Source organism: Leptosomus discolor, chromosome 9, assembly GCF_034619465.1.
Source record: "Leptosomus discolor isolate bLepDis1 chromosome 9, bLepDis1.hap2, whole genome shotgun sequence".
Taxonomy (NCBI): Eukaryota; Metazoa; Chordata; class Aves; order Leptosomiformes; family Leptosomidae; genus Leptosomus; species Leptosomus discolor.
The window spans coordinates 35,588,103-35,607,041 of NC_141399.1; the positions used below are offsets into that span (position 1 = coordinate 35,588,103).

An 18,939-nucleotide genomic window follows, 5' to 3' on the forward strand; every position below is an offset into this window, starting at 1 on the left:
ACAGAAGCAACTAGTTTACTAAAGCTAGTGGCAGCTGATTGCTATTACTTATTTAGGTTTGGTTCTCATGTTCTCTAGTGTTATAGATAGTTTTGATCACAGAAGCTAATGAATAACTTGAAGTTACAGAAATGCTGTTTATTCATAAGGCATTATGTGCATGTCAGATATTTACTGATAGAGGAATAATGTTGCACTATGATAAAACACATTTAAATCTGTAAGGGATCTCTGTCTTAGGCATCCTTTTGTTTCTTTTGATGTTCCCCTGTGTGTGCGCCTGTGTGTAACTGTGTGTGAGAGAATTTACTGGTTTGAATCCTGTGTATTAAATAGACTGAAACATTGAGACACTGATTCAGAAGAATTTAAGTTTTAAAATAAGTGTAGTAACTTTCACACACTAAGCAAAAGTTAAGTGAAGCTAATTTGCTTTTATTTATTTATACAGTAAATATTCTGATATTATAGAAAATCTTAAAATCTTGTTTTAGAAGTCAGTATTAAGCCTTAAAGATTCTTAGGCTATGGAAGCAAACTATAAAGAAGAAACTGTAGTGCACGTATTTTGCTTGCACTTTAGATAGGAAAAGTGTTAAGACAGGTGCTCTTTAAACCTGTAGGCGTTTCTAAACATGTTTGCAATGTCTCAGTTTGAGGAAAATATGTACAATTAAATAGAACACAGATCATGGCATGTAGGAATCAGCAGTAGAGGTTGTTTTTGGTTAGTATCTGCATGCAGCCTCCTTTTTATAGGTCTCGTATATGTGATTTAGTTTCATACATCGTATATAAGCCTGAAGTTTGTTCTTTCAGAGAGAGATTTCCCCATTAAAATCTGAAATATGTATCTTGTTTTCACTTAAGTGTTCTGAATTGCTGTGGTTTGCATTTCTAAGAGTGTTAGTCTGTTGTGTTATATTTGACTACAGAAAATTTTTGTAGCAATGTCTCAACTTTTAAATTATTCTCATTTTGTTTTGACCTTCTTATATTCAGAAAGATTTGTGGGAGAGTGGTGTCTTGGGTGCTTGTTGGGGGGGGGGGGGAATTGGGCTTTTTTTGTTGCTGGTTTTTTACTTTTTCAAATATTGCCTGAAGCAGACTAATACATGTTTGGGTTACAATTTGTATGTATTCGAAGACAAACGGTGTCTATCAAGAAGGTTAGTGTTGCTCTTAAAGCCATGTAACTTAGTTAATCCTTTAGTGTGTAACTTAAGAGATAAATAGCATGTTTAGTCACAAATGTAGAACCTCAGAAAAGTTCTCTTGGAATGGTCTGAGGTACCTATTTCTCAGGGATTTTTCCTTGCATCTCTTAAATTAATTTTCCATTTAATTTGTCAAATATTATTGTCAAAATAAACTTGTCTTTGGTAAAGGTTACTGACTGGGGAGAAGTAACTCTGTGATAGGGTAGCACCTACAAAATAATTCACGGTATTTTCCACGTATCATGAGGTAAGAAATATATGCCAATTTCATTTCAGTTGAGTTGGTTTAGGGGTTCACATGTTAAGGAATGTGTAGCTAATTTATTTGAAAGATATAAATGATGTGCTATATGACTCAATTTTGAAAACTTATGCATGCTTTTATTACTTTATGTCTAAATTTCTTATTTTGGTTTGTTGGTTGGTTTTTTTTTATTTAACAGATGCAAAGCTATGGTGGATCATTTTGGACAAAGAATAAGTGCTAATTATTTTATTGTGGAAGACAGTTACCTTTCAGAGAGCATATGCACAAATGTGTGTTACAGGTATGTAGTAAAACAGTAAACATAGTAAATTTATTTAAATAATAGCATATGAAGTACCCTGCAAGTTAAACTTAAGAGATTGTCTCCTGCTTTATCTTTTCAGTACAGCATAATTCTGTGCCTAGTTTTTTCTCATCTTTTAGATGCTTGAGGGCATACTGTATACTTGCTATCTTTAGTTTTTCTTAAATTGTCCTGTAAATCATATTCCTTTTTTGCATATAAAAAATCCAATAGCTCGAAGTGTGTTAGGGGTTTCGTATTTGTTAAAAAGTGTTTGGTGGAGGTTCCTATTGCTGTTCTTGCTTTAAATTTGTTCAGGTTTAGAAAAGTGTTAAAAGTCATTGTTTTCTCTTGCCAAAAGCATTGGACATATAGTGCCCTTGTCTTCAAAATATTGCAGATAAGATATTAGCAGAACTGTAGTAGTAGGTGCAGTGCAGAAATAATCATAGGCAATGGAGGATTAGAAACTTAAATTCATAAAGTCCATCCTGGTGTATTTCTTTTTAATCCAAAGTGTCCTATGCTGTTTGGAGCATAAGAAGTTCTCTAATATGCTGCTACTAATCTGGGTCAAATAAAAGATTTTTTTTAAAAATCAGAAGGATGTTCAAGCTGGTTTGTATAACAGCACTGGCTTACTTATCATCGATTTTTGTTATTGAAGATACTACATTAATGTTCCAGATGTGTTCCTTCTTCAGCAACAGGCAAATTATCCCACACACCATCATATTAATAAAAATTATATGGTTAAATAACCTTCCCACAGTGTTATGTTTAGATTGGTATTGCCAAAACTATGAATACAAATGGCTATTTCTTACATTTTTTTAAATACCATAATTGTTTTATTTAATTGTAGGCAGATCTCCAGAGCAGTGCTCATTACGGATCAGTCTGTACTAAACACAGATTCAGAGCAGCAGGTATATATCAGTTTTGTATCACTTACCTCTTTAGGAATTGTATGTATTAATATTTGGCTGTTGGTAGGAATTAATTCATGCTTTTGTTTCTGCTTGAATCCAGCTTTTTAGTCAGCTCTGTCTACTAATACTTGTTTAATTTGTTAGTCTCTATAAAACTGTTACGGATTTTATTCTATTTTGGTTTATTTTGGCTCAATGACTTGGGTTTCCCTGTTTGGTTTGCACTATATTAATTAACAGAGTTTCTAAGCTGCTGTCTTTAAGGTAGTTTATTTCACTTGCTTTTTAATAAAGTTACCCTTAGTATTCTGTTACTGTTAATTATTTAGCTTGTCTAAACTTTGTTCAAAGTTGTTTTTTTTTTTTTAACATTCAGTTTTACTGTTCAAAGTTCTTACACACTTTCAGATCCTTCTTTAAATGTTTCTGCTTCATCAGTCTCTGCAGACCTTCATTTTAAAGGATATTAATCTGTTAAGTGTTTCTTCTGTGCGCTTGCTGTATTCTTAGGATCTACAAAATGAGAACATATATGACAGAGAAATCTGTTCTTCCTAAGTCTTGCTGCTAGCAGTCCTGCATAAAAGTACTCCAGTCATCCTCACCTAACAGTGCGCAGCCCAGTGCTCAAAAGCAACTTTGCAGTCTCTTGCCAACAGAGTTTCTGGACTGTCATCCTTTTGGAAAGGGCTGTGATACAAGGTTTTCTTTCTGTTCCACTGCTGCAGACATTGCTGACTTGGGTAGAGATTCTTGAACGCTTAATTAAGCAGGCTTGATTGCACAAGTTGTTACTAATAAACCAGAAAACAAAATTGTGTAACTGTCTGCAGTTATTTTTCACCTTTACTCAGAATGTTGTTCGTTGCCCCATCCTCCATGTTACTCGACTTCAGCGTGAGTTGTTCTTTCTGCTTGATAGGTTTCCATTTTGACAGTGCCTCCAGTGGATCTAGGAAAACCAGCAGTTTGCGTCATTGAGTTGTGTTCCTCAACCATGACATGCATGAAGGACACTTGTGAGTACAGAGTATATGTAATCTTAACTCTTTTTTTTCCTTTAATTCTGTCAGCTCTGAAAGAGAGTTTAAAATACGTGTTTCTCATTCCTCTGCTGCACAAGAACCAGGGTATTAACTGAGAAAAGTGTGTACTAGGTTACTGTTACCAGCAGGTGAGAGAAATAGGCCACTGTCTTCATTCTGTAGCAGCTGTGTGCTGTTTCATATGGCTTAGGAGTCATACTATGAGAGTCTTGTTGCATTCAAATTTTGTTTACATTTACGTTTGATAATTATTTATTTAAAGTCTTATTGTGATTGTCATAGTAGTGAAGTATGTTGCTCTTTATTTCCAAATGGATCAAACATCAGATGTTCCTTTTAACACTTACGTGGCTAATAAGCTTGATAGCTGTAGTCTTGTTAGTACTGGAACAGTATTCTGTTTACTGTACAGTAATTATCAAATAGCACCACAGAGCTTTTTGTTATGACTGCTGTATTTCTTTTTAGATTTAAAAAAAGTATTAGAATTCTACATTTTGTTTATTCTGCAAGTTTAAGATCACTAAAGATGTAGTAGAATGGTAGATAAGGTTAGTGGAGAGCTCTAGCAGATTGTTTCTTCTCCTCTGTAGCTAGCTAACATTGTGCAGTCTTCAAGTCAAGACTTCTTTTAACTTAGAAATGTTTTCTTTGTAAAATTTTCTGCCACAAATTTCTCTTACCGCTGTAATGAAAGGGCCAAAACCCACCCGAAGGATTTTCTCAAAACATTTGTGAAAAAAACCTGTAAGCAGAAAGGTGGGATCTTAGTTAACATAGGTGCATGTATTTTTGTTCCTTTCAGACTACCTTTGACATTTAAGAGAATCTTTGTACTGTAGGACTTTTCTTCACAATTCTGTTAAACAGATTACCAATTTGGGACACTGTGGAAGATTAACAGAATTAGAGGTTACCTGATGTAATGCTTTTAAACAAAAAATAAGTAACTGTAATAATAACCAATTTATTTTACTGTTACCTAGGCTTGAACTTAATTCTTTGCATATGGAAGAATAGTGAACTAAATAATTAGTCCCTCAAAATTATATTTCCTGGTTAAATAATGGAAAAAAAGATAAACCTGTAATAAGAACATGGTGCTATAAAGCATATTGTTAATATTTACCCTTTAAATAGCTGGTTTACTTCATTTAAGGGTTCACAAAGTATATATAGTGGAAAGTGAACTAAAGAAGGATTGATGTTAAAGTAGATATGAATTATTAGTTTGAGAATTTCTGTGGTGCTGAAAAATGAAGGTTTGTGTTATTTTCTCCATAAATTCTTTTAATTTCAGAAGAGAAGGTACTACGTTCTTTGAAATTTGTCTTGATGTATTGAAATAATGCAGGTATATTTTAGGTAGAGCTGAATTCTAGTTATGGGGCATATTTCATAAATTTTTAGAAAACTTTTACGTCATTATCTGTAAATGAGTTTTAACCTGACTGATTTCTCTTTCAAACAATTATTTAAGATAAGTATACAAATACATCTACTCTTTGATCACACTGCATAAATGACAGGCACATAATCCGTATTGCCAGTTGAGTGGAACCAAACTCCTTCACTTGCCCTAAAAATTGAGACTGTAATGATGAAATCATGAACTAAACTCATCGTTCTTCTTGCTAGAAGAATTACTTGAAGACAAATGTTGGCAACCACTGTAACTAATGCAGTTATACCTGAGTAAATCAAATATAATCAAAATATATACTGATGACTGTGACTTATAGCCATAACCTTAAAGATAATAAAAAAGATTTTATAGAAAGTAAATGATGGGAACTTTAGTGATTTATAGCTGGGTTTTTTTGAGGAAAGAATAGGTTGTATTACAATGTTTGGGATTGTAGACATTTAGTTAAGGTTACAGGGAGACTTTGATTTATCACCACCTGTTTTCTTCTCCTTTTTTTAGTACATATTCCTTTTAGACAGAAGGTTTGGTTTTAGTTAAATAAAAAATAAATATTAATGTTTGATTATAATCTTTGTGTGTGCATTCTGAAAGAGGAGCATCATGAAGGGTTAAATTTCTGATGCTCTTGGAGTCAGTGTCAAACTTTCTGTGGCATAACTGTGACCAGGAAATCATTCAAGATGTGTATGATGTAAATAATGACACAAATATAGCCGGACTTCAGAGTGAAAGAAGAAAAATGTCATATGGATCTAAAACAATGCCATAGCAGTACATTGCTATTAAATTTATCAGAAATGTACAGTAGTGAAGAAAAAATGAGTCAGTTTAAACTTTGTACAAAGATCTGTTAAACTTCTTCAGGATTCTCTGACAGATACTTCTCTGCTCGTAAATTTCCAGACAGCCATTCAGTAGCAAATGAGTCTGTTAAGGTAATTTTAGAAAAAGCTTTAAGATGAGGCTTTTAAATATCTAAATGAATGGTTGTAAAATCAGGTGGGATAAAGCAGCAGAGTAGCTGATTCTGTATCTGAATAGAGACGAATGGAACAGAAAAGAGGTTGAGAGCTGCATCGAGTGATTATCTTTTCTAAGGAGTCAGCAACTTCAGTAGTTTGCAAAACAGAACAAATAAAGGAATAGTATGTTCTGTGAGGAATCTGTTTAGAAACTTTATTTTTATGAAAAAAGTACATTAACAAGAAATCTAAATATCAAATCTGCATTGTTCAAGCAAAGCTGTGAATTTCGCAAATACGGAATTGGATTAAGTGACATTGATTTGCCCCATGCTGTAAAGTGAGTTTTGATTAATTATACATTTCCGCGACTGTGTTCTTGTGGTCCAAAATCTTTTCGTATAATCTTTTTCCAATATAGGTTTGCTATACTCTGTGATTTTTGATGTGTACCGAGCATCTCTCAAAATCAAGTACTTGAAATCAGTTTTGCTAATTATCAGAAGTCCTTACTAGCCCACCTAACCTAATTTCACACTTACCCAACCACAAAACTGCTGTTTTTCCTATCATTCCTATAAGAAGGTGGATGAATAAAATGTTGTAGAAGTTTTTTGTTATGTTGTACCAAGGGATTGCACATGTCATCGCTTACATCGCAGAAGAGTTCTCTGATATTCAGCAGTGCTTATCTTTAAATTCCCACTGATTTGTCGAAACATGACAGTGTTCCCAGTGTTCTTCATTCTCTATGTGGCTGGAGAGAAATAGTTAACTGCCAGCCCACTTGAGCTGTAACTTAAAGCATGCATCTGTTCCCTTCATCTCCAATTTACTGTTTAGTACAATAAAAGAAATTGAGGTCTTGCTCAAACTTTTTACTTCAGTGGAGGAAGATAGCTTCATACTTATTCCTGTACGGCCAGACTTAAACTGTGAGTAGCCAAATTTCTGAATTTCCACTCAGTCCCAACGTAGCTCTTAAAGGAGAGTGCTGACGAAAGGAGTGATATTTGTGGCTTTAGTGTGTTGTTGAACTATTGGACCGTCAACACTGATAAGAATGTTCTAGGGATTTCTAGAGGCTGTTAATGGCAAATACAATGTGTTATCCAGGTTCTTGCTGCTGCTTTTCCTGTGTCAAAGACACCTTTTCAGAGAATGACGTTCTCTCTGTCTGCACTGCTGATGTTAAGTTATCCTTCCCTCTTACGAACGTATATGGGAGAGATACAGTTATGAAATGTTTTAAAAAAACTTCTCTGTGTAGTGTATATACACTGTGTTTCCGTATTACAGTACTTCTCTGGGTTAAAGGAAGTGATTTATATGAAAAGCAGTGATTTCTAAAAGCCTGCTGTGCCTTTTAAAAATTGTAAATGATATTTATATATCTGTGTGTTGGTGATTGTAATTAGTTTGTGTTCTGTTTTACAGATCTAGTCCATTTAACCTGTCCATCAACTAAAACTGCTAGGGAAGATTTAGAGCCTATTGTACAGAAGTTATTCAATCTAAATACAGAAAAAGGTAAAAATAAATAAATGAAGTATGGAGAGATTTATTTTGCAAATATATGATTTACCCTTGTAACTAAAGTATCTGTTACTGAACATCTGAATCTGTCATCAGAGTCAACATATGGTGAGCTGTTATTTGGATATCAGCATTTCAAAGTAAAGGAATCTATTTTGAGAGTGAGATTGATTAGACAGATGTCAGGTTTTTTGTGTTTCGTGATCTAATGTTCCAAGTTGTCTTCAGCTGAGGTTTAACTTCAGTATATGGATTAAAGGACCATGGCTCTAAGTGGCTAGGACCTTTTTAATTTTTCACACTTTTTTTTTCGTGGAAACATACTTGCTTCTCAGCATGTCTTTCAAAGGTGCGGTAGTGAAATTAAATATTTATGAACCTGGTTTTTTACACTATCCTGTTTTAGTGATTTCTGTCACTTGGGTATCCCTAACAAAAGTTATCAAAACCCCCCAAACCACGATTCTGCTTTAAGCAGTGGAAGCATAAAGTTGTTATGCACTGCAGTGTTACCAGGAAAATAGATTTCCAGTAATAAACTATTTGGCTCTAAATTCAAGGAAAACTTGCCAGCTGTTTTCGTGAACTTTGACCTTGAGATGGACAATGTCACAGTCCTAGAGGAAAGTAGCTGTTGACAAGTTGTTCTAGGCAGTTGCCTAGAAAGAAATTGTCCCTGAGGTACTTTGAGCTAGTTCCACAGAAGTCTTTGAAATTTAATCCCGAGATCTTGAATTTAATCATATTTTTGGTAGATGCTCATAGAATAGGTGGTGTGCACATAGAAGATGTTGCTGTGTTCTAACCCTGACAAAGCACTGTTTAATATAGTTTTCTCATATTTAAATACAGTAAATCTTAGTTCTTTTATGAGAAACCAATGCTTAGCTGTCAGGGAAAGTATTTCTGTTCATCTATACACAAGTTAGTAAGATGTGGAAGTATTTTATAATATTTATATTTGGTTTGTTTATAATATTTGCTGTTATGCTTCATTCGTGAAGCATAATATGAATTCAGGTAGAATTTTCTCCTGTTCAAAAAAATAAAGTGATATTTTATGTGGCCAGTCTTTATTTTTCCTCTTGGGGCTCTGTAACCAAGAACAGTGTTTCATAAAGGGTTGAGTTCAGCTTTTCACAAGTTTGTTTTCCATTTCTATTTTTTTTTCCTCTACTTTTTAATGGAAAAGTGTCTTATTGTTTTTGTTAGTCAACAAAGTGCCTTTTAATAGGAAGTATTAAATAATATGTGTTTTCTGTTTTGATTACAGGAAAGGTACCTTTGGTGTCCCAAAGATGTAAATTTTTTTCTTGGTTTGTAGTATAAGAGCCTTAACAAAACAAACATGTAGAATACAACTAGGGGTTGTAAATAGAAAACTTTATTAGATTGGATTGCTGCAGACACTTTGCATGTTTTGTTAATTTAAAGCCCGCTGATTTCCAGCTTTTAATATTTAACACATATCTTAAATTTTCAAGACAGTGCCGTATGTTTCAAAGACTCAATTGGTGAAGAAAAGATTAGTTTGCAGTTCAGTGTCTTCTAATCATTTGGGGGGGTTAACATTAATCTTAATGTTTAAAGTGATCCAGTTTTGAAATGATATATTATTTAGAACCTGACTGAAATTCTGTAGAAACTCTGTGATCAGAGGGGTCCTCAGGTGCACTGAGGCACTGAAAAGCTAGTTTTCACTGACACATAGGCCTTTTTATCATCAGGATGAGGTAGTGGTCGTATTTTAATTAAAATGTCAGAACAAATACTGTTGGAGTTATTGAAAATGAATCACCAGATAAAGTGAGCACTGGGCCATGGCAGGTCAAAGAGGCAAAGTCACCTGGAGAAGAGGACTCCATTCATTTTCCTGCCTAAATGAGGAAGAAGTAACTTTTATGAGCAATGTGAACTTTTAAATATATTAAAGAGCATCTTGCCCTGTATTAAGGCTTAGACTTTCACAGGCTGATGAATTTAATTTATACTTCAAACTGTTCAGTATGGTTAGCACCTATTTTTTTAAAAATATTTGACGGTTATAAAAAGATACTGAAGGAATAGCATAGATTTATCTCCTTTTTTTCTGATTCAACTGCTTTAAAATACTGTTTTGAATGCCATTGTTATCTAGAAGTTTTTTCCTTGGAAAGAAGTAAATCTCACAAGGTCTTTTACAAGCTTCATTTATTTTAGAGGAGGTAAAATACCAAAAAGGGGACAGCAAATATGCCAAACAAATAGTATCTATTAAGCAAAGAGTCTATGTAGTGTATTCCTCCATTGCATTCTGCCATGTTAAAAAGTGACCTTCATCTTCCCTGAGGATTTTCTGCCTCTGCAGAGGGGTTATATGAATGTGCAAAGTAACTGCAAGAAGGTACCTGTGATGAAGAAGCAGGATGTAGTCAGTTTTTATTCATAATGAGTATTGTAGCACAGTACAAGTCTTCAGTAAGTGTAGATAAATATAAATTAATAATTTATTTTCATTTAGCAATATTTCCACAGTTTAGAGATTCTACATACTGCATATCACACATCTCAAAGAGAGTAATTCTAGGTTTTGGCAATTCTTTATCCGCAGTTAATATGCAGGGGAGGTATTTGTGGATTTTTCTTTAAAATTTCTTTTATTTAAACCGTAAGCATTAGTTAGTCTCCTTAGATTGGCTTGAAGATGCTTAATCTTAAAGAACACAAAGGTCTGTTTTGAGAAGAGTTCCCATGCAAAGATGGAAACTATTAAATGGCGGGGGCGGGGCGGGGGAAGTATACATCAAAAATATCTTTGCATATGCAATGCAGTAGCTTCAAGTTGGCACAGCCCGTAGAGGACTTGTTCAGACTGTCATATGCTCATGGAGTTTATCCAGAGTAAACTAGATAACATGAAAGGTGTTAGAAATTTAGAACAAGTTTCTTGGTAGCGTGCTTTTAGGAGATAAATGGTTCTTAAGTGGCATGTGTACACAATAAGCAGAGTTTACATACCTAGGGTTGTAAAGGAGTAGTATGATGAAAGAGTACTTCAGAAAAGAATGAAAAGTAAAATTAATTGTCTTTTTAAAGAAAAAAAAGTTACTTTATTACAGTAATTCCATGTTGATAAATTGACTTTCAGTATGCTAGATTACATATTTCCCGTATTATATGTGAACATCGATTAGTGGAAACACTTTTTTTTTTTTCAGACACTGAAAATGAAGAACTGGAAAAACCTAGAGTCCTCTGGGCAGTCTACTTCAACATGAGAGATTCTTCAGGAGTTGAGAAAAATTCATATGATGGCTTACCCTCAAATGTTTATGTCTGTTCTGGACCAGATTCTGCTTTAGGAAATGACTGTGCTGTCAAACAGGTTGGGCAGATCAATGTTTTTTGGTTGCAGAACTTTAAAATTAAAGACCTAAGGATGTCCAATACAGTTTACTTTTGTTCTGGGTTATTCTGCTTTATGCTAGGTAATTACTACTAAGACAGCTATAAAACTTCACAGCTAGACATACAAAAAAAAAAATCTTACTTAACGAGCAAAATGAATGTCAGTGGGACTGAGAATGGAGGAAACTTGAGAAAAGGCCAGTTGATACAGTAACGTTGGGAGTAGCAGATAGGTAATCTGAATAGGTAAAGGGAACCTAGAAGGCAGCAGTAACTGAAGATCGTGATCTTGGTAGAATGGTTGCTTGCTCTAATACTGTGGAAAGGAAAAACTGTCAAATTCAGAAAGATAGATGATAGCTCCCCAGAATATGTAGTCTTTTGCATGTAAGGTTAAAGGGAGGTGCAGCAGTAGAGAAGCTGTACGAATCAAAGGTCAGAAAAGCCTATCTGCAGTTCAAGTTGGAAGGATCATCAAAGTAGTTTAATACCTGTGGCATGTAGTCACAAACGTAAAACCCGTTGGAGAAAAAACCCCAGCATAATTACTAATCTGGTACATTAAGCTATCTGTCTCAATTTGCCTTATCTTTGCCTTAGTATCACTATAGTGAAAAAAAAAGACAGGGTAATTGTGTCTCTGAAGGAATTGAAGGGAATGTCATTCTGTTTGTAACCTTGAGATAGTATTTGACACCAAATCACACTCAGTTCTGATTTTTAGTTCTCAGTATTTGGGTGTCTACGTATCTAGTTCCTGCTAAATAGAATCCTGAACTGAGAACCTCTAGCAACTTGCCTGATAGTAGGCATACCATACCAGTACTCAATTTAAGACAAACTACTAGCGCTTTGAAATTGAGGGTAAAGAGTGAAAGCTCCCTAAGCAAAACTAGGCAGATGGAGAGATCATGAAATAGCCACCTTCTGTGTTGGCCATAGGCAGAATATGCAGGGACACTTGATCTTCAAGACTAAGTATGCAGAAATTCACAAAGAACTTCCTATCATACCTCTCCTTGTCCCTTCCCCACTACTATTGAGCAGAAGACAAAATCATGCATGTATGTACATTGTGACTTGTTCAACAAAAGACAACTACAGGAATGCTTCTCCTTTGCTCTTCCGTTCAGAGATCCGCCTTGATAAGGAAGGTATAAATTCTTAGGCAAATCTACCACAGTAGTCACTGTGGTGTAAGGGTGCTTTCAGAGCTAATGTGAGAACACCTTCACATCTTTGTGGTATTAACTGGCACTAGTCATTTTTAAAGCTGTTTTTTTTAGTGGCCATGTTCAGAGAATGTGCATGCCATCTTCTAACCAGTTGCTGGATTTTTTATGACTAAGTCATAATCCTCTTAAAAATAAGATTTTAAAGTGGAAAAGCTGACATAGCCTGAACTGTAGGGTCAGAACAGTATAATTAACTACCCTTCGTTTTGCTTTACAAGGCAATAATTTGCTTCCCAAGAGGATAAAGAACTCTAAAGACAAAGTAATGCAAGACAGTTATTATGGTAGCAGTTTTAGATTCTAAATGAGTTCTTTTCTGAATGAGATTTTTATAACTGTTTTTTAAAACAGTGCAAGTTAAAAGCTGTTTAAATGCACTTAAACACCAGCCTGTTTCCAATTCTGGTAGCCACATTTTCTAGCATTCAGCTTCGTCTTATCTTAGGAGCTCTTTTTCTTACCAATGAATGATGGTATTCTAGATCAAGCTGTGTTTAAATATTCTAGGTGCTGTAGTTAGCTTTTGTGTTAAATCTGTTGACCATCACTGAGATTGTTTCTCCTCCAAGTTTATCTATCAAGAGCCCAGAACACTGCCTTTCAGAAAGAGTAAATGGAAGCTACATTTTTTGAACCTGTTTTAAATTTTGAAACAAATGGTCAGTGGTTAGAGTGCAAAAATTTTTGTGCAAACATGTTTATAATTCAAAGTCATAAGGGAAAATAAGAGTAAGGACCGTATGTGAGAACAAAGTGAAGAATAGGTTGAAGATAAAGCAGAACTCACCATTAGAATACAGCCCTCCCATCTAGCATGCAGGTACCTTCTAGACAAGTGGAGGAGAGAAATGCATGTAAGTTGGTGTGCCTTCTACCCCCAAATGACTTTCATCTGCCTAGCAATGGCATGGAAATCTCCAAACATGAAATATTTACAAACTCATGTATGAGAACACTTTAAAAACCAAACAAAAAACCACTGTGTGTATTAGTCTTGGATATAGCTTGGAAAATTGAATCTGATTTCTCTAATCAATTCTGTGTTTACTGTTTTAATGATACTTCCCATGATTTATGTTTTCATTACTATTAGTATTCCTAACTCTTTATGTCACACTGTTTGATTGTATTGATGGTACATTACTTAGAAGGCAAGACACCACAACTTCTACAGACAGTTGTCCATGTATGGCTCAGTATACAGGTGACTTCATTCTTATTTTAATTTAGTGTTAAATTCCTATTATAATATTGAATTAATTTTGATGTCTGCATATACTTGCCCTGAAGATAGGCCAACTAAAATATAAAGTGCCGTTTATGATTTCTTCAAGTTCTGTATGTATGGATCAAGTAAAGCATCTGGCTTCCAGTTCTCTTATTTTTTTCACTGCTGCAACCTGACACAAATTACATTCTAAAGTAGTATGTTCCTTGAAGTATGTCAGATTTCTGAGGCATTTTCTTGTTTGTAAGAGGAGGCACTAAAATTGTCGTGCCAATATTTATCCTTTAACCTGTTTACAGTTTTTCCTATATCTAGAAGGATTTCAGAGTTATTCAAGTGTATTGTGTTTCAAACTACTGTTAGTTTGGTAGCATTCTTTGTAAAAGTTGCTATGAAAGCCCATACAGCTTGTCTGCACGCCACCAAGTTGCGTAGCTGGGATACAGTAAAACAGTTAACAAAACACGGTTTTATTCAACTTCAAACAGTTATTAAATTAAAGTATCTGTGCAAGTGCTTTACATGCTTACATTCTAATGCTTAATTCAAACGTTCATACTGGAAAGCTCGTACACTTTACTAAATATTGAAGGAACTATTTACTAACTTAATTAGTTACAGTAAGTCTCAAACTTATAATGAAGGAACTGTTAAATTATTATTAGTTATTCTGCATTACTTCAGCTGGATAAGCTTAACTTAAAAAATTGGTAGACCTGAAAGCACTCTATACCTTTAAATTGTTCAATTAACAATCAGTGTCATGCTGTCCTGCATAACATACTGAGAATTTGTGTCATGTTCAGTCTCATAATTATTTGACCATTTTTGGAGTGGATATTCGCTGACTAGTTGGAGACTGAATAATTGTTGATAATTGCATAGGAAATATTTGTCTGCTCCAGTTTGTCATATATTTAGTGCAAAATATGACATCTTTCTTCAGTATTCTATTAAATACAATAATAGCTTAAGTATATTTTTGGAGTTTCAAGGACAAGTGTAGACTTGACATAAAAAGTCTTCCTTTTACCTTCAAAAAGCGTTCTGTAAACTTTTTGTAGGATGTTTGTACTCCCTTGCCCCACAGACTTAGTAGGCAAGGTTTTCAAATTACAAAACCATGTTTTTGAAGTAAAGTATGGAATTTTTTTCTATATTTTTTTATATACTAATATAAATAGTTTTAAACAGTTTTAAATGGGTATGGAAGAGTGAAATTTAGGAAGCAGAATGAAAAATTAAATTGAACTGAGAGCAGACAGGGTCATTTAAGCAGTTAATAATGGAGTCCTGCATCCACGTGGTGGTGATACAAATCTTCTGCTGGTGGGCAGTGAAGTTTATCGCAGAAAGCTGTTTGGTACATGACCAATGATGTATTAATCTGAAAACAATTCCCTCTTGTCCAGGAATCTGCGTCGTGTAATCGGCCTTTGCAGTTGGCATTAACTGACCCTCCTGTCAGCTTTTTCAGTGCAGTGTCTGGTAGCAGTATGAATATAAAGATGAAATGCGTTCTTGCCTACGTGGGAGCTCTCATCACAGGTTTAGGGCACAGTTTACTGAACAGGCAAAATCGAGGGGCGATATTCCTTTGCCGTTTTAGAAACCCAAAACAGAACTGCGATCTGCATCAGTTGTCTCCATTTGCCTTAGAAGCTTAAGGACTTGGAAAAGAAAACATTTATGGAAATGTGAAGTGCATGTTGAGTCAGTAAATAAATTCCTGATCATCTCTAGCTTGCTTTTTTTTTTTTTTTTAGATAAGCGTATAGATATGTTATTTGCACAAGAACACATAAAACTATTTAACACTAGTTAACAAAGCTCCTTGCATTCCTGTGGGTTTTAAATGATTTTTGGTTTCCTTTGTTTTTGTAAAATATTTGGTTCTCAACAATTCTAAGATAGTGTTATTTTGGTTATTTTTCTCCCAAATTTTGTAATGTTCTGTATGTTGTAGTAACAACTACCCTGATGTTATCAAGAACACGTTTCTTTTAAACATCTTTCATTGCAGTGGTCAAAAACTTGACTTTTTCTGTGGTCTTAATTTCTAAACTTTGATGGCATGAAGAGTATGTGGCATTGTAAATTAAATCCTTGAGCTGTATCTTAAGAGTAACTGTCTTTTTATCTAAGTAAAAGTTGCTTACACAGTCCTTTTCGAAGAGGTACAATTTGTGCACATAGGTGTATGCACAAGTGATAGTCATGTTTTTTGAAAAAATTATAAATGTATACAAATATGCATGTATTTTCAATTATTATATTCCATTGGATGAGAATAGTTCTCAATTGGGCTATGTATGAGCTGTTCATAAAAACAGAAATGGGATTTTTAAACAATTTTTTAATTTAAGAAGGAAACCCATATAGATGTAGATTGTACATATTAACAATGTCCTTGTTTTGCTCGTTATGTGAAATGGATTCTTCTGTCTGGAAAGGGGTGATATCTTTCCTATACTTTGCATTTGACTACAGCTAGGGATATTTTTCTAGTGGAAAAGATGATTTTGCTTGCAAAAAATCATCTTCGTTGTTCTCAGTACAATGTAGAATGACCAGCATTTTTTAAAAAGTCTTATGCTGTGACTTTCCTGGTAGAACAATGTAAGAAGATGGATTGCTCTTTCTTTTTTGAGGACTGTAAGGAGGAATGAATTTCCCATGTGTTTACAATACTGTCAAAGCATTAAATCACTATTGATTTGAAAGAACAGAGGTTAATCTTAAATATCTGTAAAATATGCTGCAAGGTATTACGTTTCAAGGTAAAGTTTATTCTATTTTTTTTTTCTGAATAGGCTGAGACCATTTTCCAAGAAATGTTTCCTACAGAGGAATTTTGCCCACCACCGCCGAATCCAGAAGATATTATTTATGATGAAGATGAGATTGCACCAGAAGATTCTGGATTTAGTAATTCACCAGAGACAAAACCTGAATCCCCAACTGAGGAAAGCAGTAGCGGAGGTAGTACTGCTGTTAAGAAGGAAGATAACGAAGAATGAATTAGCATTGTTCTCTTAGTAGAAGAGGAGGTTGACACAACCTAAAATGTAAGGGAGGAAGGGTAAGAAAAAGAGGTTTAAAAAGCCCTTAGCTGTATTATTTGCAATTGCCTTACTTTCCTTAGCTTGGATAATCTTTCTTTGTCAAGTAGTTTCATTGATAGCTGAGACATTTCTAAATAGTCATAGGTCCACCAGATCCAGGGGTGTTTGTAGCTAATTAAAAAAAAGTAGAACAAAGAACTTAATTTAAAATGCTAAAATAGGATTCACTATTTGTGGAGATAATTCGGTTTTGGTTTACGTTTTGGAAAGCATCCTCCATCTTTTAAACAGGCAAGGAGTCGAAACTAATGAAAAGAAAAAATGTGCAAGTTTGCTTAGCAGTCAGAAGATGATCTTCTGACATCAAAGTTCTAAAAATCATTGGATCTGTGCTAATTAAACAGTTGAAGGCGAGCTTCACAATTTGTCCTTCAAAGTGATTCTGTGAATGGAACTTAAAGGCAGTAATATTGATAGTTCTGGAGTGGCTTTAGAACTTGTAGTACATGTCGTGTTTAATTTGTATAGTGAAAAATTTCTTGTATGGTTTTGAAACTGATGCCATAATTTAGAAACAAATATAATCTGATAGGTGTTCCTCACGTGAAACCATTTTACATTCATTTTTTTTTTTTTTAATAAGATCTAATAGAGCACACATTTTCACTAGTGACTTCATTTGCCATAGTTGGGAAAATAGCACAAGCTAGTTAACGCTAGATTTCCCCACAAAATTTAAAATCATAAATGGAGCATACCTTTGTTAGTTTCCCCAGATTTGTTGCAGTGTTTGTCCCTTTATTAAGCCAGTAGTTAATTTTTGATGTATGGTGTCTGAGAAGTTTAGGTGATCGTTAGTCAAGGTTTTTTGTGATGGGGTGAGGGGTCAACTGATAATTCCAAAGGTTTGTATTGATCCCAGTTAATAGGATTAAAATTAATCTGATAGCTGTAAATTATGCATTTTATAATGATAAATCGTAAAGCATTTATACAATAAAATTTCTTGAAGTATTTATAAACCTAGTTTGTATGAAAAATAACAAAATTAGAAAGCTGTTGTAAATTACCATAATAAACTTGCACTACTTCTGAACAATGCTTGAAGTTAGATATTCAGATCATGAATGAAAAATATTTAGCATTTATTTAAAGGTTTACCTTAAAATGTACACCAAATAGATCCGTCATATATCTAAATATGGAGATTAGTGAATTTTGATGAGTCAGGGTTTAAACTTCTACGTAACTGAGATACAGTCCTAGCAGTGCTTAAGTACTTACGTAAATAAAAAATGCCATTGAAATATGAATATCCAGCACTGCCTGTACTTGACACGTCCAGGCTTTTGTACAGTTTTGGAGTGCACGTGCCTGCCTTTAAAATGGCTTCATGCCATAAAGGTTAATTTATTTATTTTTTTACAGCATAACTGATACGGTTAACTTCACTTTGTCTTGTGTTATAATACATTGTCCAATTTGCATTTCGAAAACTGGTTTGTTAGTGTTTACATTCTTTGTTTATTGTATAGGTACCATTGGTGTGTATAATCCCAAAGTCCTCAGAAAAATATGTGGTTGAAATGTTTCCAATGTTAAATAACAGTTATCTTTGGATGCTTGTGACTGAGCAGTTATTTATATATAGTAATAAGCAGACTGCCTCTTCATTTAGCTGTAATTTTTATGTGTATTGGAAAGCATGAGTGTATGGTAATGGTATTTAACATCTACAGCTCTGTAAAAGAACTAAGTGGAGGACCTAGTCTCTGTTTGTCTTTCAATAGTAGGGATTATAGTGGAATTTTTCATCTTCTGTGTTTACAAGGAAATCGTTTGATGAAAATTAAAGGTTTGCTTGCAAGTGCATTTTTCTGTGTTTTCTTTCAGTTACACGGGAAAAGCAGTTCATTCGTTAGCTGAGGTTTCCTGATAATTGTTGTCTGCTTTCATCATGGTGACATCTATAATAAGATTGAAGTTTACGTGTGTGACACTATGTTTGTACAAGTTAGCATGTTTATATAAAGTAGTATCTTAGGGCTTCATGTCCATGTGAAGCAAAGTCTGGAAACATTGCAAATTTGATTTTAGATAAGACTGAATAATCTACAAGTTGTAGGTGAAGACTTTGCACTACATTGATTGCTTAAAAACTGTTTTCGTGTCTCGTTCGCATGGTGAGTGGAAACATAAAATGTTTTTCCTATGGTACTTGAGTACCCAATAGCTCGCTTGCAATAGCAGTAGATAAGACTGTTGATCTTTGTATTTTACAGAAATCATACACTGAACTGCATTTTGTTCTTGCTTTAAATGATTTAAGCATACAAAGTGAGGGTTAG

At 34.2% G+C, this 18,939-nt stretch overlaps 1 protein-coding gene across 1 annotated transcript in view; it reads left to right on the forward strand.

The window, feature by feature from the left end:
- Window positions 1-17,541, forward strand: part of CHM (CHM Rab escort protein) — a 69,876-nt gene extending 52,335 nt beyond the window's left edge. The window contains exons 10-15 of the mRNA XM_086470674.1: window positions 1,664-1,768; window positions 2,637-2,700; window positions 3,626-3,722; window positions 7,578-7,670; window positions 10,874-11,040; window positions 16,340-17,541. Of these exons, the coding sequence (XP_086326800.1) occupies window positions 1,664-1,768; window positions 2,637-2,700; window positions 3,626-3,722; window positions 7,578-7,670; window positions 10,874-11,040; window positions 16,340-16,546 (733 nt within the window). The 3' untranslated portion in view covers window positions 16,547-17,541. The remainder of the gene's footprint in view (window positions 1-1,663; window positions 1,769-2,636; window positions 2,701-3,625; window positions 3,723-7,577; window positions 7,671-10,873; window positions 11,041-16,339) is intronic.
- Window positions 17,542-18,939: the final 1,398 nt, after the last annotated feature.